This window comes from Molossus molossus, unplaced genomic scaffold (genome assembly GCF_014108415.1).
Source record: "Molossus molossus isolate mMolMol1 unplaced genomic scaffold, mMolMol1.p scaffold_m16_p_13, whole genome shotgun sequence".
Classification (NCBI taxonomy): domain Eukaryota; kingdom Metazoa; phylum Chordata; class Mammalia; order Chiroptera; family Molossidae; genus Molossus; species Molossus molossus.
Window position 1 is genome coordinate 55,287,268 of NW_023425348.1, and position 22,189 is coordinate 55,309,456.

Consider the following 22,189-nt stretch of genomic DNA (forward strand, 5'->3'; position numbering starts at 1 on the left):
TTGTCAGAAATAGGGAGATAAAAGAGTCCCTATCTCATAAGTTACTTTTTGTCTCATTTAATACGATACTACGTGTAAAACCCCAAGGTAGCGCATCCCAGTAAATACTGGCTGTGCTATTTCAGTTCGCCTCTGAATGCATCCTGATTTGGGTTTAGAGGTAGGACTTGATTGAATTCATTTATTTATTTGGCAGCACACCTCCTGTGGGTCAGGGACTATGCTGGCCCCTGGGGATACAGCATGGATAAGGGAGGCAAGGTCCCTCCTTGGTGGAACTCACGTTCCAAGGGGAGAGACACACAGTGAACCAGTGAACGGATAAAACAGATTTACGGTTGCAATAAGCGCTGTGTAGAAAATGAACGGGGGATGTGAAAGAGCAAATGGGGGGTTGGGAAGTGCCCCTGAGTAATGTGATGTTTGAGCTGAGACCTGAGTGGTGAAGGGTCCAGTGCAGAGGTCCGCGGAAAGTATGTCCCAGGCAGCAAGAACGGAGATCATCCGACTGGGAGATATTGAAAATGGCATCTCTGCTCCCAGGAGTACCTTCCTGGACCATTAAGGGCAGAAGTTACAAGGAAGGAAGTGTCAGACAGGATGATCTAAGACAGTAGTTGGCAAAAAGTCTGAAATATTTACTGACTTTTTACAGAAAAAAGCGTGCTAGGCCCTGTTCTAACGTCCCTTCTAGGTCAGACAGCACATGTCCCTGTGAGCTCAGGGGCACAGGGCTAGTGCAGGGGACAGCAGCCCACAGCCTCCTGGGGCCCAGGCTCCTGTTGAGCCTCCACCATGACTGAAGCTGCCCTGATAAAAGTAGTACATCTACCCCAAGGAACGCAAACCACAGCCTTTGAACTGGTGGGATCACAGCACCCGTGTGCCTGGATGGGTTGGACCATGAGCTCTCAGGTGTCAAATGCTGGATTCACCTCCAGGACTCCTCAGGAAGCAGGGAGGAGGCGGCGGTGGTGCCGATCATTGCTACCACTTACTGAGTGCTCGCCATGTGTTATTCTAGGCTCTTTGGTGAACAGTTCTGCAGTTTATTGATGCCATCTCCATAGCAACCCTAGTTGGTAAGAACCACACATATTCCTCTTTTATGGTTGGGGAAAGTGAGGTCAAGTAACTTGAGTGCACTGGGCGTCTGTGCCCAGTCCCGCAGCTGGTGAGTGGCCCGCCGGCTTCCGACCCCTCACCTCACCGCCACGTGTACCGTCCTCAGTGCTGTTCCGCCGAGGGCTGCTGTACCTTACCTGTCTGCACGCCTGAGGTCAGCCATGCTTAGGGTCCTACGCCGTAGTCAGTCAGCAGCTCCCTGTGGGGCCAGAGACCCTATGCAAGGAGAAGATGAAGGAGGCCAGCATGTTCCCACAATGCATTCTTAGAGTGCGTTCTTATCTGCCACCTCCTCCTTGGGGAGCACTCCAGGGCTCTTGGCAAGGTGGTCCAGACACAGCTGAGGAGTGGCAGCATGTCTCTGCTCCTTGGGCCCTCGGTCCAGCTCTGGGCTGGCCACAGGAACAGCTGCTGGGCTCAGGTAAATAGTCTCCCCTTTGCTGACCTCAGAGCAATAGGAGTCAGTGAACGTGGAAGGAATGTCTGGCCTTTTCTCATCCAGATCCGTCACTAGGCCCGCAGCGGCCTTTCTGTGAAGGCCAGCCCAGGACGAGGGCAGCCTTGCCTGTGGCCGTGGGTGGTTATGGGATGAGGTGGCGCCAGGACAGGAGTCACAGTCCCCACGAGGGAGAGAAAAGGGTCCAGCTAGGCCCTAACAGTCGGGAGAAAGGTGGCACAGAGGGCAACAGAAGAGCTGGCTGCCGGAGTCACAGAACCTGGGAGCGACTGCTGGCCCGGCCCTTTATTAGCCGTGTCATCTCAGGCAAGTGGAACGTGGCCGATCGGAGCCTGTGCTTTGGTGCTAGGTGCCTGGATCCAAACGCCCTTTCCTCCTCCTCTGCCTAACCATTCTGTGCCTTGGTTCCTGATCCTGGGGTGCTGTGAGGCTTGAATGAATCAGTACAGTTGAAACACTTAGCTCAGTGCCTGACACAGAGTCGGAGCTTGACAAGTACCAGCTCTGTTAAGTCATGTCTCCTCCAGTCTGTGTCTCAACTGTGAACGGGGAACGGCCACGCCCCTTGCACCGTGGACCCGAGTCCATGTCCTCAGAGTGTCTGCTGCAGGGTGGGCATGTGTGCGATGCTCAGCGGAGGCTTCTCCTGACCTCACTCATGGCACCTGTTGAATGGGAAAGTTTGTCGTTGGGTAGATCCACGGCTGCTGGTGGCGGCCCTGGTTGGGCTCTCTGGGTTGGGACAGAATGCTCAGCATGCATTCTGCCTTTATCCTTGGATTAGCTCACCCATGATGTTGGCCCCTTCCAGAAGTCATTAGGTCCTGGCGGGGGAGGGGCCTCTTGCCATTGCTGTAGTTTTCCTCCTGGATCCTGTCACTACCTGCTGCTCTCACAACCACTGCAACAGGTTGGCCCCAAAGGTGCTGGCCCACCCAGGGCCTACCAAGTACTCTTGCCTCTTCTTTCTAATTATCCCTGAGTACGAACCCATGCCAGGCTAGTTGTGTGGGATGCAGCGGCGAGCCAAACATGCCTTTACTTTTGAGGAGGTCACAGGAAGTCAGCTAGACAGACTTGAAAAATAATTTAAATTCACTGATCAGTGGAGAGCTGGGTGGGGTCTCGGTCGACCATCTCCCTCTGCATGAGTACCTGCAGGGGTCTCTCTGGCTCAGCGATTATAGCATGGTCTCTGGAGCCAGGCGCCAGGGTTTGATTCCTGCCGCTGTCTCTAACGGAGCTGTGAACACGGCATGATGGCTGTGGGTTTCTGCGGACAAAGGACGGAGAGCTGGCCATTGTCACTGTAGTGTGGGGCCCCCTACATGACTGCACTCAGTTTATAAAAGCGAAAGCTTGCTAAGTGACCAAAGAGGAAAAGAGGATGTGATACAAATGAACTAGTGTGTGTATTTCTAGATGCGAGATTGTCTGTGCATCTTAGCTCTACTTTTCCCCACATACGGATTATAACTGGCCCCAGAGCTTTGAACTCTGAGTCTGTCTGGACTCAGCCCCTCTCAGGAGGCACTTTCCCCTGTTCCCCCTACAGGAATGTGAGTTCTCCACACCCTTCTTTGGGGTCCTGGAGAGGCATGCGGCTTCTGCTCTCCCAAAGGGAGGGAGAGAGGTGGGGCGGCTGGCTGGTCGGCCCCAGCCCCTCCCGTCCCCTTGACCTGAAGCTCCGCACTGACAACAGTGCACCAAGATGCCAGCCAGAGTCCAGAGGGCGAGAACCCGCAGGTCGACTGGGAGAAGGAGCACCAACAGGGAGGAAAACGAATGCTTTAAGAAGCAAAATATATTGTAGATTGTCACACCAAAGGGTATGTTTAAGATACGTGCATTCATCGTACACCCATTTTACCTTAAAAATAACTTGAACCAAGATGGAACTCGGGTTCATCCTGAAGTGTTTCAGAAGAAATGTACTGATTTTACAATTTACTTGAAATGCACCAAAAAATTAGATAAACCGAGGAATGGGTGGAGGGCTGGGTGGATGAACAAATATACGACAAAGCAAGAAGAGTAAAGTCTAGTTATAGAATCTAGGTGGCGGGTATGTTTGGGTGTTCACTATGATTCTTTTAAGTTTTCTGTATAATATTTGAAAAATTTCATAATAAAATATTGGGGGAAATATTGTAAAACTACTAGATTGAAAAGGGGGGGGAGGGGGTGGAGAAGAAGGCCACAATGAAAAAATATGCAAGTAGATGCTAGAAATATTTATAAACCTTTAAAATGTTATTGTCACTGGTTGTTAATATGAAGAAATATAGAACTGAGCCTGTATATTGTTTTGCAATAGATTTATTTTGTGTTTGAATATATATATTTAGGGGAAGAATGTTTCAGACAGAGGGAAAAGCAAGTGGAAGGCCCTGCGTGTTCTTGGTGAGGACACTGGGCTGGAGTGCAGAGAGGGTGGGGCGTGGTAGGAGCTGAAAACAGAGGGAAATTGAGGGCAAGGTCATGGAGGGTCTCAAGGCCAGATAAGGTCTGAGTTTTGAGTTCCATGTGCCATGGGAGTGACATGATCTGTCTTTAGACCCTCTGGTTGTCGTGGGGACTGCAAGGGGACAAGGGTGGAAGCAGAGAGACCAGGTAGGAGCCTCATATCAGGGCAGGAGATGCATGGCATACCTTGGATAGAGGGTCAGCATGGAGGACATGAAGCTGGTTGGATTCAGGATCCCACAGAATTTGTTGGTGGGTTGGTTACGATGTGGGAGGAAAGGAATCAACGTTGATTCCAGATTCTCGGCCCAAGGGGCGGGGAAAGTGGAAAGTAGATGTACGGTTACAAGATGGCCATGACGGGGAGAGGGGCAGGGTGTTGGGGGTGGGGTGATCGAAGTGTGGTTGTGGCGCTTACATGTGAGTGCGTGTTAGAGCTGCTGGGACCATCAGTGAGCTGCTGTTGTAAGTCTGGGAGTTTGGGGGCTGGGATTATCAGCGTGCAGATGACCTTCAAAGCCATGGGAGTAAATGAGGTAAAATAAAGGTCAAGAGGGGAAGAGACTGAGAGGGAGCCCCAGGCACTTCCAGGGTAGAGGTCAAGAAGGGGGGGACTAGAAAGGCACCTGATATCTGTGGTCATGCAGAGGAGGGGATGCAAGAGAGTAGATGACTGTTCCAGGTGCTTCGGGGACTGGTTTCGTCACCTCTAGTGTCTCTTCTCTCTCCTGTCATCTTTGTTATTGCTCCGGAACCAGCTGTCCTAAACTAACAGCTTCATTCTCCAAACCCACAGCAGCCAAAAGGGGGAAGAAGTCCAGACTCTTCATTCTGACATCCCCGCCCCTCCATGATCCAGCTCCTCTCCCTCTGTTGCCTGGTTTCGCCCTCCCCACCAGTGCTCAGCACCATGCTCCCCTCAGCTCAGCAGGGCTCCCCACTCCCTCCACGCCACCCCCCTCCTCCGCCTGGGCCGCAGCATGCATTTCCTCTGCCTCTCCAAATCCCCAGCTTCAATCCTCCACTCATGGCCCGTCTCCTGGAGGGACACTTTCTTGACCAAAGTCACCAACCTGTTCCTCCAGTAGATTCCTGCAGTAGTCCTAGGTAGTTCCAAACAATACAGCGTTCATTGTCTCTGTTTTTCTTCCTTAGTCCCAGAGGGATGGTGTCCCGAGCTTTGGGAACACAAGGCTTCTCCTGTGTCCACTACAATCCCACAACGTGGTCTCGCGGTCCTTAACATCTTAATCGAGACGGGAGCATGTTAATATATAATGTCCCTGCCCAGCCGGTGTGGCTCAGTGGTTGAGCATCGACCCATGCACCAAGAGGTCGCTGGTTCAATTCCTGGTCAGGACACATGCCCAGGTTGTGGGCCAAATCCCCAGTGGGGGGCATGCAAGAGGCGGCTAATCAATGTTCTCTCTCATCGATGTTTCTATCTCTCTTCCTCTTCCTTCCTCTCTCTCTAAAATCAATAAAGAAAAAAATGTGTGTGTGTGTGTGTGTGTGTGTGTGTGTGTGTCTGTCTCACGGAAACCTGGAGGAATGGATATAGGATTGGGATCTCCAGCATGGACTCTGGGATCAGAGGTTAGGGTCTCACCCTAGATCTGTGACCATGGTCGGAGTCATTTCACCTCCCAAACTCCAGGTTTCTCATCTCCCAAATGGTGACGAGTCTGCCTAAGTCAGGGTTGTTTTAGGAATGAAACAAGATGCATTTCTTATCCAGTGCTTTGCACATCACAAGGAGGCAGTCGGGTGGTCTGATTTCTACTATGCATACTGTTACTACTATTGCTCTTCCCGGGAGGGAGGCACAGGCACCGCCAAAGGAGGGATGGCATTGGCACTGTCGAGGGCGCACTCTAACATCTGAAGTGAAAGGACTCATCGTCTCTCCCCTGGCTCGGGGCTGGTCTGGGGGCAGCACCCACACTGGCTTCTGGGAACCCGTGCCATAGGTGGGGAGATGCTGAGAGGTATGAGCAGCACCCAAAGGCAGTTGCAGAGCCTTGATGGTTGTCTTTGTAAGTTCCAAACGAGGGGGCTAATATGGGTTTACTTAAGGCCAAGGGGTAGCGTATTTGCAAATAAGACTGTCCTTGAAAACGCAGATCCTGTGGTCACTGGTGACAGTTGCTCATGAGCGAAGGGAACCAGCTCAGATCAGAGGAGAATGTTTCTCAGAGAAGGAGTATTTGAGAGCAGGCAGGGAGAACAGGATTATCTTTTTCCATTTCCTTTCTGTGAATTTCTGAGGTTAGTAAGTGGTGTGTAATTGTCACTCAGGAATAACTGGGTGTGACTGAGATACGGGGGGTTGGACTGGGGCAAACATGTCAAATCAGATGAGATGTCACTTTCTGCCCAGAATGGCCCTTGAAGTCACCACGAAGAGTCCTAGCCTGGCCAGCCCTTGCAGAGACTCCTCCATGGCTAGAAACTTAGGTGACTGCCTCTTTCTCGAACGCCCCTTTGCACCATCCTGCAGGGCAGGGCTGTGAGGCCAGGTCCCCGGTGCAAGTCCCCCATGATAGCATGTGGGTGGACCCTTGGACTTGAAAACTCTCAGTCCTGTGATTCTGCGGTGAACTGTTTTTCCTCATGGTAGCCCAGTGAAAGTCAGGGCTTTCCGGCCTGGGTTTAGATAAGCGGCTGATCCTGAAAGCCAGCGAGGCTGGAAACCACACCAGGAAGTGTGGTGGCACGTCCCTGGGACCAGAGCGATGCCCAGGGAGATGGCCTGTGGGTCAGCACGCTGTGAGGGCCCCTGCTCCCAGGGAGACGGCACCATGCATGACCTTGTGTTGCTTGGCTTGCCTGGCCGCCCGGGCGCTGGAGAGGGCTTGCACTGTCCCTGCCCAGAGTCACTACTGCTGTGGCACCTGCTGGAGTGGAGTCCCAGGACTTACATGGGCTCCAGCGCCATCCGGCCCGTGAACTTCCACCCCAGGGAAGCGGACAAAGCTCAGCCCGGATGCAGGTGCGAGCTTAGACTTTCATGTGAGGCCCCTGCACGCAGCCTGGGCCCTGCCCCATCTGGGAGACTGCTCTGCACTCGGGGCGGACGGAAGAGGAATAAAAAAATGGCCTCACTTCATTCACCACATGCCCGAGGTCAGGCTTTGCTATCAGACAAGCAGTTTCGAGCACAGGCCTTGGACCCACCCTGCCTGGGTGGGAATCCAAACTTGACCACTCACTGCTTATATGATCTTGGAGAAGTTTCTGACCCTCTTTTGTCTCTGCTTCTTAGCTCAAAAGTGGGGATGAATAGGGTACCTGGAGCAAGTTGCCTGACTTGTCCATGCCTGGTTTTCTCATTTTCGAAGTGAAGATGACTGTGCCATTTCACAGGGAGCTGGGAAGGCGAAGTGCATAAAGGGATTACGACTGTACCTGCACGTGGAAAGAGCTGGGCAGGTGCAGTACAGCTCAGACACTGTAGTCCTCCTCCTCAGTGAGGTGCAGAGCCGGGGACGCCAGCTAGTGCCTGCAGCCCTCGTCTTCCTGGGTGCCCGCACACAGAGCCCCCAAGGAAACCAGAGGTGGAATTCAGAGACAGAAATCAAGTCTCCAGACAGGTAGTTAGCGAACTCCTGGCTTAGCCCTGGTTCCCGGTGACTCCCTCGGGGACTGGACCCTGCTTGCATTCCTGGCGCGGTCCCAGCGCACGCACCCACTGATGGCCGAGAGACGTGCAGTGCTACCAAGAAGTGGGCAGGGCTTGCGGGGCTCCTCTGGGGTGGCACAGGCCTCTGTGTGAGCTGGGGCCACCCCAGCCCTGGGCCTTGACTGCGGGCCAGTCCCCTCGTCCCCTCTTCCCGCCCCTTGATAATAGAAAGTGGATTTTTCCATGTGGTGTTTGTCTGTCTCTGGGAACGTGGAGGCCCGAGCACTGCCAAGCTTATCTATACAATGGACTTCCTGCTGGTGTTGGATCTGCTCGTTCCCTGTTGGCCAATAAATTTATGTCATCTGAGCACATAGATCTGCTGACGTCTGTGATGCTGGTGGCCTTGGCAGACCCCACTCCCCCAGCCTGGGTGGGGAGCTGCAGATCTAAACCCTGGCTGGTGAACCGAGCATCCCGGTTAGGGACGGAGAGCCAGGACTGGTGGGTGGCGAGGGTGTGGGAAGGTCATTCATCCATCAAGTGTTTATTGAGGCTCCGGTGTCCCAGGCTCTGTGCTGGGCTCTGAGCAGACAGAGGACACTCACACTGACCTGGGAATCAGATGCAGAAAATTATAATATGGGCAGCTTACTTCTGCGGTAGCACTAGGGACAGAGCTGGTGGGAGGAAGGGACAGCCTAGTTTGGGGCTCGAGGAAAAAGGCCCTGGGGTTGAGTTTTAATGAAGAGTTTTCTTTCCAGACAGTAATCCTCAGCAGGCATAGCCCGGCTGGGCCTGGGAAAGGTGGACAGCTCCTTGGAATTGAGTTATCACAACTTGGCATCCACGGTGTTTACGCCGTGCCCAACGTCGGGGCACACCAGGCACACCGGGGATGCCCTCGTCTCCCCGGCTCCTCTGCCCAGGCGTGCAGCAGCCATGGTATTTGGCCTCGTGTCAGAGCTCCGAGTTCCCATGTGAATCATCGCCAGCATGTTCTGAGAGGAGCTGGTCTGACCCCTGCCAACAAGCCTTCTCTCCTGTCTTGATAACATCTGCACCAAATTTTCTCCCTTTATACAATCAGGCCCATCGGTATTTACTTTGACTTTAGCTGATGGTATGAGTGGCGTCTCTGAAATTTCAGGCCTGGAGTAGAGGCTGGGGCCCAGGGTGGTGGGAAGGCTGAGCCCTACCGGATGCTATTTCAGGTCCAGTGGTGGAGGGTGGGGTCAGCAACACAACACCAGCTACCGTTTGCACAAAACACACACAGCAGCCCTCCAGTGGGTGGGAGGGGACGTCCTGCCCTGTCCTCGGAGCAGTTCTAGGTCAGGCCTGCTGGACAGAGGATGCAGGAGGGCTCCCCCCTTCTCTCCTGCCCTTCCTCACCCCACATCCTCCCGCCCCGTCTCCTTCTCTGGCCCCGGAGTGACAGAACTCGGCAAGCAGGAAAGATGCACTAACTGCAAAGAAATGCAGTGCATTCAAACGTAACCTCAAAGCCAACGTCACAGGCCTTGGGGTTTGGAGTCTTGCTCTGAAATGCCTGTCATGGTCTGGCTATGTCCACGCCGAGCCGGAGATGCCACCTGGAGCTGGGCTGGCGGGAGCGCGTTCTCCCCAGATGGCTCCCACCAGGAGGGAGCCAGGGACTCATTTGCACACCCACTCCTGACGTCTCTGGAGTGAGTTGTATCTCAGCGGTGACTTCATTTCCCCAGATGGGGCTTCCACAAACGCTCTGAAGGTTCCAGCCAGTGAGCCACACTGATTGTGGTGTGGGAGCTTTGATAGGCTTGTTTGCGCTTCCCCTTTGGGACCACGCAGGCCCCAGATGAGTGATAACTGGATGATGGAATATTTGCTCAGGGAAGGGGAATGTATTTTTGTAAGATAAGGTTTGATCTCGGGCAGGAGGGAAGTTTCCGGATGCCTCTGCAGTGAGGAGCAGCGGGGAGCGGGTGCAGACCTCCTTGCCTTGCTGGGGTGCCCTTAGTTACTGAGACGCCCCGGGTGAACTCTGGGGAAGTTGTCTCAGGGCTGCCTGGGAGTAGGGCAGGGTGCTGTGTGGGGGTGTCTGAGTCGCTCTGCCAGAATGCTGCCCTTCTCTGCTGTTTTGTTTTGTTTCGTTTTTAACAGTATTGCAGCTGCTGCTAAGATTTGGTTTGAATAAAGGGCTTTTGCCCCTTATGTCTAGCCAGGTCATTATGTGTCTTCCCTTCTCTCCAAATGGCTGTATCTTCCTTGGGGAAGTCTTCTTCAACATCCCGGTGTCCATTAAGACCTTGCCTGGGACGTAGTAGGCACAGAATGCTGCGTGTTACCTCTGCCCACTGTGAACCAAGGCCACGCTCCCACGCCAGTCAGACAAACTCATCTCTTTTTCTCCGTCTCCTCCTTTCCCCCAAGTATCTTTCTCTCCATCCTTTGATGGGCCACCCCTCTCCTGAAATGTTCTTTCTTCTTTGTATTCCTGGCAAACCGGACTCAGTACAGCACGGTGGGCTCTGGATTGAGACCACCTGGGTTTGGATCCAGCCACTGCCCCTTTTAACCTGTGAAACCATGGGCCAAATACTTAGTTGCTTTGTGCCTCAGTTCTTCTATCTGTGAAATGGAGATAATAATAGTTTCTCTTAGCCCTGGCTGGCGTTTTCAGTGGTTAGAGCATTGGCCTGTGGACCAAAGGGTCATGGGTTTGATTCCTTGTCAAGGGCATGTATCTCGGTTGAAGGTTCAATCCCTAGCCCCCTTTGGGGTTGGGCAGGAGACAACCAATCAATGTGTCTCTCTCACTGCGATGTTTCTCTCTCTCTTTCTCTCTCTCACACCCCCTCCCCCTTCTATTCTATCTAAAATAAAAATCAATGGGAAAATATCCTTGGGTGAGGATTAACAACAATAAAATAATAATAATAGATCCCGTAGATCTGTTGTAAGGATTGAGAATGAAAACACATGAAGCACTTAAACCAGCGTCGGGCACACAGTAAATGCTCAACAAATGTAGACTGTGGTGGTGGTGATGATGATGATAATGGAGGAGGAAGAGGAAGGAGAGGAGGAGATGATAGTGGTAGTGATGATCATTTTTAAAGACCTTCTCTGTGAAGTCTTCTCCAGCTCACCAAGTTGGATTCGTTTTCCCCTCTGGCTCCAAATAGCTAGCCACTCGGGGTGGTTGGTGGTTTCACAAGTCTGAATTCACCTAGACTGAGAGTTCCTAGGGCTGGGTCTCAGCAATGGGAATAGCAACATCTGTACTAGAGTGTGTTAAACTTGATACCATATGCTTTTTTATCATATAATTATTGTACTAAGATATAATTCACATGCTGTAACACCTTTTAAAGTATACCATTCAGTGGTTTCAGTATATTCACAAATGTGAAACCACCACCACTATCTAATTCTAGAATGTTTTATCCCCATGAAAAGAAACCCACCAGCAGCTGTCGTCCCCCCCCCCCCCCCCACCCCCTGCCCCAGCATTCCCTTGCAACAACCCATCTACTTTCTGTTCCCACTGATTTGGCTCTTCTGGACATTTTATATAAATACAGTCTTACAGTAGGTGTCCTTGCGAGTCTGGTTTTTCTCTTCACGTAATGTTTTCAAGGTTCATCTATAGATCAGCACTTCATTCCTTTTTATAGATGAATAATATTCTGTTGTGAGGATATCCCTCATTTCGTTTATGCATCAGTTAATGGACACTTGGGTGGTTTTGGGCGGTTGTGACTAATGTTGCTATGAACATTGGTGTATAAGTTTTTGTGTGGACACAAGTTTTCATTTCTCTTTGGTATAACCTAGAAGCAGAGCTGGGGGTCCTATAGCAGCTCTGTGTTTAACTTTCTGAGCAATGGCCACTGTTTCAGAGCCTCTGCACCCTTTTTGTCCCCACCAGCAGTGAGTGAGGGTTCCAGTTTCTCCACATCCGCACCAACACAGGTTTTCCTATTGTCTTCCTTTTTAAAAAAAATTAAATTAAATTAAATTTTATTTTATTTTTAACTAATTAATTTATTTTTGTTACAGATGTTTCTCCCTTTTCCCCCACTGATTCCCTTCTCCGCCCCCCTCCCCGCCCTGTCCCCAGCTTTGTTGTCCATGTCCATTGTTCATGCATACATGCATATAAGTTCTTTTTTTTTCTTTAATCCTCACTTGAGGATATTTTTTCTATTTGTCTTCAGACAGAGCAGGAGGGAAGGAGAGAGAGAGAAACATTGATGTGAGAGAGACACATTGATTGGTTGCCTCCTGCACAACCTCCACCAGGGCCAGGGACAAACCACAACCAAAGTACGTGCCCTTGACCAGAATTGAACCCATGACTCTGGTCCAAGGGCCAACACCCTAACCGCTGGGCCATACCAGCCAGAGCTTTCCTGTCTTCTTGATTAAGCCATCCTCGTGGGTATAAAGGGATATCTCACTGGGGCTTTGATTTGCATTTCCTTGATAACTGATGATGTTGAGCATCTTTTCATGTACTTACCAGCCATTTATATATCTTCTTTAAAGAATGTCTATTCAGCTCTGACTGGTTTGGCTCAGTGGTTAGAGTGTTGGCCTGTGGTCCTGAGAAACCCGGGTTTGGTTCCCGCTAAGGGCATGTACCTTGGTTGCAGTTTGTCCCCAGCCCTGGTTGGGTCGTGTGGGTGGTGATGTGTACCTTTCACGTCGATGTTTCTCTCTCTCTCTCTCCCTCCCACTCTATCTGAACAAAAAATGAAAAAATGTCCTCGGGTGAGAGATAAAAAAAAAAGTATCTATTCAGATCATCCTCCCATTCATTCATTGGGTTATTTATCTCTTTATGGTTGAGTTGTAAAATTCTTTATAATAATAATTTCATATCAGATATATGATTTGCAGATATTTTTTCCCATCTGTGGGTTGTCTTTTCACTTTCTTGATGGTACCCTTTAAAGCATAAAAGTTTCTAATTTTGATTAAGTCCTATTTACCTCTTTCTTCTTTTTGCTTGTGCTTTTGGTATCACAGCTAAGAAATGATTGCCTAATCGAGGTCACAAAGATGCACCATAAGCTTTTTAAAAGCAATCTTATTTTTAATAACCCTATAAGGAAAGGGTAGCAGACCCATTTCACAGATGAGGAAACTAAGAGATCAAACGCCAGAGCTGGGATGTAAGCCCGGTTTAGTCTGCTCTGAACCTCAAGTATATCTGTCTGTCTGTGCCTCCCCCAAGTCCCTTTCCCTCTGCATTCCTCACAGGGCTTGGCACAGTGCCTGGTGCACAATATGCCACAGGTGATGAACACTGGCTGGATGAATGGCACGTCCTAACAGGTGCTCGATTTGCACCTGCTGGTTGATTTGGGTGGATGGGAGTTTGCTGCTTAATGTGGGTTTCTGTCTACAGTGCTAGAATCACTGAATCTCTCTCTCTCTCTCTCTCTCTCTCTCTCTCTCTCTCTCTCTCTCTCTCTCTGTCTCCCTCCCTCACCTCTGCAGTGTCTCATCGTTGGAGGAGGACCATGTGGTTTGCGTACTGCCATTGAACTTGCCTACCTAGGGGCCAAAGTGGTCGTGGTGGAGAAGAGGGACACCTTCTCCCGGAACAACGTGCTGCACCTGTGGCCTTTCACCATCCACGACCTGCGGGGCCTGGGAGCCAAGAAGTTCTACGGGAAGTTCTGTGCCGGCTCCATCGACCACATCAGTGAGTGGAGCCAATGGTGGCAGCCCTGAGGGGAGGGGCTGACCTTGGGACTCATCTCCCTACCTTGAGGAGTCCCTGGAATGTTCCATCTTGAAAGTCCCTGAGGGCTCCACACATCCAAGTGGCAGATATTAGTGAAGAGGCTGCTGTGTGCCTTGCGCCAGGCCTGTGCCGTGCCCTGTGCAGTGCCCTGTGCTAGGCCCTAGTAGGCTGTAAGCACCGTGAGGTCAAGGTCAGTGGCATGTCTTGTTCACCAGAGTCTCTGTAGAGCATAAAAGAGAGCTTGACACAGAGTAGATGCTCAGTAAACTCCTGTTGGGTGAATGAGTGACATATGGAAAACCGGGGCAGAGTCTGAACTCTTGGAGAATTCCCAAGGTCTTGTCAGTAATGAAAGGGTCTTTCATAGAGCAGTCAGACTTGCTAGAGGAGTTCGGAAGAGGGAGCCACACGAGGCCACTAAGTGGGCCAGGACATCGAGGGCCTCAGGCAAAGGAGGGTTACCGGTTCCGTGGAAGCACGACCGCTTTAGGACAGAGGAGTGACCCAGCGGACGGGTCCCATACCAAGTTGTCATGAGCTTTGAAAAGAGAGGGGACATCACAATGGGGGTTCATGCAGAGAAGGAGGGGAAGTAGAGGACATGGACTTCAGCTCCTGGGCCACCCCTGAATGCTTAGGTAGGATGCCGTGAGGGCTGCGGCCCTTCCGCTCAGATGTTACTCACACCTGGGTCCCCGGAGGCCAGAGCTGTGCAGATGGGCGTTAGTGAGCAGCCTCCCTCTGCCCGTCAAGGAAGGAGGTCTTGAGCCATTTTGATGTAACAACCGTGACTCATAAAAGTTGAGGCGGTTAATACTATGGGCAGAGTTCAAAGTCTGAACAGAGTCAGGTCCAAAATCTGTCTTGTCCATTTTTCAGTTTTGTCTCCCATAAATGTGATTAACGCCTGCCCACCAGGATTGCTGAGAAGATTAAACAAAGCCAAGCCTGTGATGTGCTTGTCTCTGTGCCTGGTGCGCTGCAGGTGGTCAGAAGCTTGACACCTGGCGCCCTGCAGTGAGCAGAGCAGCCAGGCCCCAAGCTCCAGAGTTCGGAACACGGGAGGGAGGAGAACCCTGGAGATTACGTTTCTATGAGGACAAGAACGGATGGAAATGGGTATGGGATTCAAGTGGGGATGACTGGAGACAATTAGCCACATAGGGTGTAACTTAGACGCAGGAGAACGAGCCCTAAGCAGCGCCAGTTGGTCCCGCTCTGAGATGAGAACATTCCGTGAGACCATCGGAAAGTAATTTGGATTTGCCCAGAAAGTTGCGCTGTCAGCTTCAGGATATTCCCTACCACCCTACGGAAGAATGTATGTTGGTTACCAATTTAGAACATCAACATTGAGCACGACTTTCTCACCAGACCCTCCCGAGAGGCAGAGCTGGGCACCGGGAGGCCCGCGAGGGCCCCAGGCTGCTGGGCTGCCTTCTCAGCCAGCAGCCTCTCTCCGCTCCCAGGTTGCTCCTGGGTCCCAGGAGTGCAGAAACTCGGGCAGGACCGGGGCACTGAGATTCCAGCTTTCTGAGTGATCGTTGTCCAGGGCAGCCCAGTCCCTGTGAGAAGGGCGGCAGGGAGAATTTGTTGACCACCTACTGGGTGCTGGAAACATACAGCCTAGGACCTTTGAAACTATAAGGAGAGGCCAGGCCTCCCCCAATGTCTGTTTCTAGGTAGGAGGTGGATTGGAGTCTTTAGACCCCAGCTGATCGGCTTCCTTTCAGACTGACCATGGTCCCCAGCCCCAGCTGCGTCCTGGTCCTCAGTATTGCTCAGCAGTTCTCGGCTTGTCCTGCGTCAGCGTCTTCCTCCAGTTCCCACCGTGGCTGTTCCAAGCCTCCTCATTCTTAGCAGCTGGCCTCCCTCCTGTGCTCTGGGGAACAGAAGCCACTGGCAGGCGCTCCCCGCTCCCGCCTTCCCTCCTCCGCCTCCACCCAAGTACGCATTCCTTCCTTTCCACCCAAGAGCTGACCACGTCCTCCCCCGTCTAGGCCCCTAGGATTCCTCCCTCCTTTTCACCTGCCCCTTCACTCAGTCTTCCTGCTTCTCACCTCCCACCGCCGCTCCAGTCCTCTGCCTTTGCCCGTGACTGTTCTTGACTTCCGGGTGTTTATTCTAGAAAGAAGAGATGTAGACATTGTCTTCACTTTCCACTCATGCTTCCTCCCAGTGCAGTCTGATTTCTCCACGACCACTGAGCTTCCAAGATTTCACCAACGTCTCCAGAAGCTTCCTAACTCCCCAGTGCCCTGGCCTCCTGTAGTCTTCACACCCCTTCATCTGTCCGTGGGATGTGGTATTCTTGCTCCTTCCTCTCTGCTTCAGGACTGCAGCTCAGGCCTGCCCTGCTACTCCTCTGCCCCCCACACCATGCCCTGCCCCACCCCATTCTGTGTACTGTGTTTCCTCCGGTAGAGGGGGTATTCCATATCTCCTGGACCTAGGACGGGACATCGTAGACGTTCAGTAAATGTTAAATGAGCACAGCCCACAGAACACAGAGGGACCCACAGAAAGTCTGAAACTGCATTCTACAGAAATCTATTTGGAGGCAACCCTGTTGGTGCTGAGTAGCAGGGGACAAAATAGAGAAACGAAGGGCCACACATTGGGGGAGTTTCAGAGAGTGGGTCGGAGGTCGGGAACCATAAGCCCAGCTCTGTGGGGAGAGTTTCCTACATCACCCCTTAACCCTGCATGGCTGGGAGCTTAGGTCTAGGTCCCCACAGAGTAAGCCAACTGATGAATGTCTTTACTTATGGTCTTTTATTCTCTCTCTCTCTCTTTACTCTTTGTTCCATCTTTGTCTTCCCAAACCCGCAGCCCAGCTGAGGACGGAGGCAGGAGACAGCCCCATCGTTACAGCGCTGTCTGACAGCTAGGGCGCAGCCTTAGAATCACACTGCGCTGGGTCCACATTCTAGCTCTGCCGCCGGGTGGCCCCGCGCAAGTCACTTAGCCTCATTAGCCCTCAGTTTCTCATTTATAAAATGAGAATAATTATTATCCCAAAGGGGCACTGTGAGGGTTAAGTGAGAAGACAGAGTACTTGACACATAATTAGTGCCCAGTATTGATCATTATTGATGGATCGCCATGCCCAGAGGTCCCTGAGCAGCGATTATACAACATTCTATGTCCAGGAGGCCCCCAGGCATGGCTGCTGACCGCTCATCTCTCCCCTTCCTTTGTAACAGGTATTCGTCAGTTACAGCTCATCCTGTTCAAGGTGGCCCTGATACTGGGAGTTGAAATCCATGTGAATGTGGAGTTTGTGAAGGTTCTAGAGCCTCCTGAAGATCAAGAAAACCACAGTACAGTATAACTTTCCTCTTCCGTCTAGAAGTCAGATATTGCAAAATGGAAATTACATTAGCCGCTCTCGGGATGTTTCGGTGATGGTTATTCTTATCTGGAGCTGTGTGGCATGATTCCATCCATGGATAATTCACCTTTCTTGACCACTGCTGTCAGTTCGGTTTGCTCTTCAGCTCCCAGGGGTTATATGATTAAGCCATTAACCCTGTAATTGGATTACCCTGCCAGTAGGAGGTGGGGCTTTGACAAATGAAGTCAAATCAGGAAGTAGGCTGGAAGACAGATTTGGCTGTCGGACAAAGTTCATGTACATGCTCTTCAAGATGTTTGTGTACACACACAGATATGCAGACACACTTGTACCCGCATGGCATTTTTAAAGTCTAGTAAAGACATTTCCAGAGCAAATATGAAATAAATGTATTCAAAATAGTATTTGGTATATAATATTTTTAAGCTTGATTAAAGTATAATTTCCAAATTATAAAATGCACCCATTGTAGTTATGCCTTACGTACCCACCCCCCTTAAGTATGTTTATGTAAATTCTGATATTGCATGCACACCACGGTCAGAGAGTTTGTTCACGACGCCTCTGCATCCTACTTACTATCGAAGTCTTCCCCTGCCTGGCTTTCAGTTTTGAGCCAGAGAGTGTTGGAGACCTCGTGGTTTCACACTCAGGCTACAACTCTGGTTCCCCCTGTCTTAGTCCAGAATATTGAGAATTTAGGGGAGGCGTTAGCTGGCTTTTGTAGCTGGGCATCCATTCAACCCTCAGAGACCTGTGTGCTCGAAGTGTTCCCCAGCCCTCCAGTGCATGTTAAATTCTAATTATGAGAACCATCAAGCTTTCATAAAGACTGTGCTGCACAACGGAACATAATGAAGTGGGAATTCCAACTGGTTTTATTACACCCTGCACATCCTTTGTGGTCTGATCAGCACCAGAGGGCACCGAGGAATATGGGGAATATGAAGAGAACATGGTAGAATCAGCTGAGAAAAATAAGGTGCAAGTGAGACCGGTGTGAGAATCATTGAGGGTAGACTTCCAGCCTTTATAGAAACCAGTAAAACCAGGCATGGGGTTGGTGCTGCTGGTTTACTCTGTCTTGGATTGAACTACAGCGAAAGCCAGAAGGACTCCAGATTCCAGTGTGAATCTAGACGGCTCCGGTCTTTCCTCTGGAGACTCTGTCTGGGGTGCCTGTACCCCGTGGCAGTGCCCTTTGCTCATGGCCAACACGGGGGGGGGGGGATAATCACGCTCTCCTCCCACCACCCTCTGTGCCAAACCATCTCATGTTCCTGTCCTGGCAGAAATCGGCTGGCGGGCAGAATTTCTCCCTGCAGACCACTCTCTGTCGGAGTTTGAGTTCGATGTCATCATCGGCGCTGATGGCCGCAGGAACACACTGGAAGGTGAAGACTCCTCTTCTCTTCTCAGGGCTGCGGCTGGGAGACGGGTGGGAGGGGTGTGCCTGGAAGGGGGAGAGGAAGAGGGAGCACGGTGACAGGTGCCAAAGCTGGAGGGGTCTTGATAGAAGGGCAGGCCGCCCTGCTGTGCCTCCGGTGAGTGTTTAGAGAGCAGCCGTTTAATTCTCTCTGAACTTCGTGAAAGGTGGAAAATAGAACCTTGTTAGAGAATCATTTTGAAGACTGGGAAAGGGTTTCTATGTAAACATGCTTTATGAAAGTTAAGTGCCATGGAAATTAAAAGAAAAAATCAACACACATTCCAGCCGGGGTGCTCCCAGGGTATCAGTTCACTGTTGAGCACAGTGCTCCGGAAGGAGGAGCCCATCGGCTTTCATAACCGTGGAGCACATCCCCTCCTGGGCAGTGAGATGGGTCTGCCCAGGCTGTCAGGGTGCAAAACCGCTCTCTGAGTTGTACATTGGGAAGTTGCACCGATTTTCCTGGGTTAGGATCTAGTTCGGTTGCGAGAGGAACCTTGCTGCCAGGAAATGCCTTCAGGCACGTCCACCCCAGCCCCGACATGAACTGCGCACAGGTGGTAGTCACTTGCACTAACTCTGCTGTGTCGTCTGAGACCAGGGGTTGTGACGAAGTAGTCCCACGTGGCATCTCTTTGAGGAGGCACAGGTCTGCTTTCCGAGCTTGCCCTGCTCGAGGGCTGCAGAGCAGGTACCTGGTTGGGAAGGCACCTCCTCTGGGGGTGGGCACACCCCCTGGAACAGGGCTGGCCCGCCGAGGCTTCCCACCCGCTGCGCAGACTGCTCTTCCTCTCTCCTGGCCTCATGCCTGTTCCCTACCCCTGCTATCAGTGGCCATGTCTGACGAGGAATTTGTAAGCTGCCAACCTGGATGGAGTGCTGTTCGAGGCTGTGGGCCATTCTGGTGGTGTGAGGAAGTTGTGAGTCTGAGTAGTTGAAAATTCAGGATCCACGCTCAGCTCGAATGTAGTTTGGTGTTTGGGGAACACGGGGACAGGGTAGGAAGGAGGAACCATTTGAGCAACTTGAGAGCAAGAAGGCAGAACAGAGCAGGGTCTCAATCTGCACGACTGACATTCGGGGCCAAATGGTTCTTTGTCATGGGTGCTGTCCCCAAGACTTTGTAGGATGCTTAGTGACATCCCTGGCCTCTACCCACTAGACAGCAGTAGTAACCCCAGTTGTAGTAACCACAGATGTCTCAACACTTTGCCAAATCCCCCCTGGGGTGCAAAATCACCCCCGGTTAAGAAACACTAGACTAGAGAATAATGGCCACTTCTGACCATTTTTGACAAAGGTCCAATGAAGAAGAACTCAAAGGAGTGGTTACAGAGTAGAAACCCATGATTTTCAGTCAAAGGGATTTTTGACAAAGAACTCTGGGCATCAGCATGAGGCTTGATGATACGGTGAGGGAATGTGAGGGCAATTCCCGAAGGTGGCTGATGACAAAGGTCATGTCCGGCGAGTCGGCCAGGACAGGGAGGGCCTGAGTTAAAGTCACCAGCAGTGCCTGGGGCAGAGGGGACACTCGGGATTGGAGGGATAGTCAGATACTAAAAAGAAAGGGGATTAGAAAGTGGTCTGAGATGTGACCATCCACTTGCGGTTTTCTGTGTGACCACCTGTGGGACTGTGGTCTGTAACAGGGAATGTGCATCTGGTCTTCATCCCTTTCTTGCACAGAGCCCCCCAAACCCTTGGGATGATAAGAGCAAGGGGAACATCTTCTGTCGTAATATTTAGTCTCTTGTCCTTCGTTCCTGAAATACCTTTGGAGCCATAAAGGTGAAGTGGGTGCCTTCTTATTCATAACAGGCCCCTTTCAGCCACACCTGAGTTTATGTTAATGAGGTGACTTTTGGACATCACCTAAAGATGGGGGGGGCTGGTTGCCAGGGGAGCCAGTCACATGATTAGAGGGCTGGAACCTTCAGCCCCACCCCCTGACCTGGGAAGGGTAAGGGGATGGAGATTGAGTGCCCAGGGCCCAGTATTCACTCAGTCATGCCTAAGTAATGAAGTCTTCAAAAAACCCAAAAGGAAGAGGGTGCGGAGGGCTCTGGGGTTGGGGAACAGGTGGGTATTCAGGGAGGGGGTGCTCTGAGCAGTGTGGGAGAGCCCCACCCTTCCCCCATACCTCGCCCTGTGCCTCTCTCCGTCTGGCTGTCCCTGCGTTATCTAGTAAGGACAGTGTTTCTCTAAGTTCTGTGAGCTCTAGAGAATTTAACCCAAGCAAGGGGTCCTTGGAACCTCCAAACCATAGCTGGTGGGTCGGAAACATGGGCTCGCAACTGGCACCTGAAGGGGAGGCCAGCCTCGTGGGACTGAGCCCTTCACCGGGGCAGTCTGACGCTCTGTCTGGGCAGCCAGTGTCAGAATTGAGGTGAATCGTGGAACCTGCAGCTGGTGTCCCAGAATTGCTTGCTGGTGTGGGAGAAAAACAAAACAAAAACACCGCACATTAACTTCTTACCGCCATTAAAGAGAAATTTCAGTGTAAATCATTGAAAACCCTGAGGAATCACTGTTCTACATTAATTGTGACTTAGAATGCCACCTATTTATTATACATTTATTGAGTGTGTACTAAGTGCCAGCCACCAGACTTGAGAAGGAACATTTGTTAATATTCCTGATTCACAAGAATTCAGTTTCGTAATCCTGTTTTCAAAAGTGGGGGGGACACACCACACCATGAACATGCTAACAAAGTGGTTTTAATCGGAAAGTTCACAGCGCGTGCAGGTCTAATACATCTTGAACAGAGTGGGCAGTGAGTGCCTGCGGAGATCAGCCTATGTGTGCCGAAGCCGAACCAGGATAATGCGTCCTGAAAGGTTTAGAAAAGGAGAAAGTCTCACTGCCTTAGAGAGGCCTCTGGCGTGTCTCCCCGGGCAGAGCTCAGCGTCACTGCCTGCCGGGTTCTCCAGGGATCGGAACTCTGCCTCCGCTGACCGGTGGGCCGTCGGGGAACAGCTTTCTCAGGAATCTTTTCTGGTTTCCGTACCAAGTCCAGCAGAAAGACCCACTCGTTCCCCTTCCTTCGCAGGGTTCAGGAGGAAGGAATTCCGCGGGAAGCTGGCTATTGCCATCACCGCCAACTTCATAAACAGAAACAGCACAGCCGAGGCCAAGGTGGAAGAGATTAGTGGCGTGGCTTTCATCTTCAATCAGAAATTTTTCCAGGACCTTAAAGAAGAAACAGGTGAGACTGTCGCCTTTCTCCAAACCAGGCCATTGTCACTTCCTAAAGCGCCCCGAGGAGCAGCTTTTGGACTGGGGTCCTCACTCTGAGTAGAAGCAGAGATTTCTCTTTAAGATGATAATGGGCAGGATCCTTCGAGGACAGAGGGATTCTTGAGGGAAAGTTCTAGATGTTGTACGTGACTAGAGGTACACATTTGTTGACTCAGGAAGCATTTACTGAATGCCCATTCCGTGCTGGTGCTGAATATCATGGGATATAAAGTGGAGGCTGACCTGGACCCCACCCAAAGGGCTCCCTGTCCAGAGAGGGGCGCCCATATTAACCATCCTAATGTGGGTTGGTGGAGCTGTACCGAGATCGGCGTGTGATTCAGGGGGCGCTCTGAGTGGGGAGCCAGGAACCTGTGGGTGGTCCCTGAAGAAACCTAGGTGCTTCTGTGTAGTATGCCTGGTACCCTTCCTCCTAGGGATGTCCAGGGAGGCCCAGGGCACTTGACACTCACCCAGGGGCATCATCGTCCTCCAGGCCAGGGCCTCAAGGAAAGGATGCGTTTTACTTCCTTGACCGATATGTACCGAATGCCTACTAGGAGCCAGGTGCTGTTCAAGGGCGTGAGAGGGAGCACCTGGCCCAGCAAGCCCCCTGTCGGAGCGGTGCCCTCTAGAGGGAGACCAGCTCACAACAGCCGGTCGTCGGCAAGGACGGCGGGGGAAGACCTGCAGGGTGAGGGGGAAGTGAGGCATGGAGCACCCGCTCCCAGTTAAGATAGTTCCAG

At 51.6% G+C, this 22,189-nt stretch overlaps 1 protein-coding gene across 5 annotated transcripts in view; it reads left to right on the forward strand.

Annotated features, from left to right (window-relative positions):
• The window catches only part of MICAL2 (microtubule associated monooxygenase, calponin and LIM domain containing 2), a 199,070-nt gene that overhangs the window by 70,065 nt on the left and 106,816 nt on the right, over positions 1–22,189 (forward strand). For all 5 annotated transcript variants that reach the window (XM_036258877.1, XM_036258873.1, XM_036258874.1 and 2 more), the window contains exons 4-7: positions 13,164–13,371; positions 16,620–16,736; positions 18,064–18,165; positions 21,256–21,411. In XM_036258877.1, the coding sequence (XP_036114770.1) occupies positions 13,164–13,371; positions 16,620–16,736; positions 18,064–18,165; positions 21,256–21,411 (583 nt within the window). The remainder of the gene's footprint in view (positions 1–13,163; positions 13,372–16,619; positions 16,737–18,063; positions 18,166–21,255; positions 21,412–22,189) is intronic.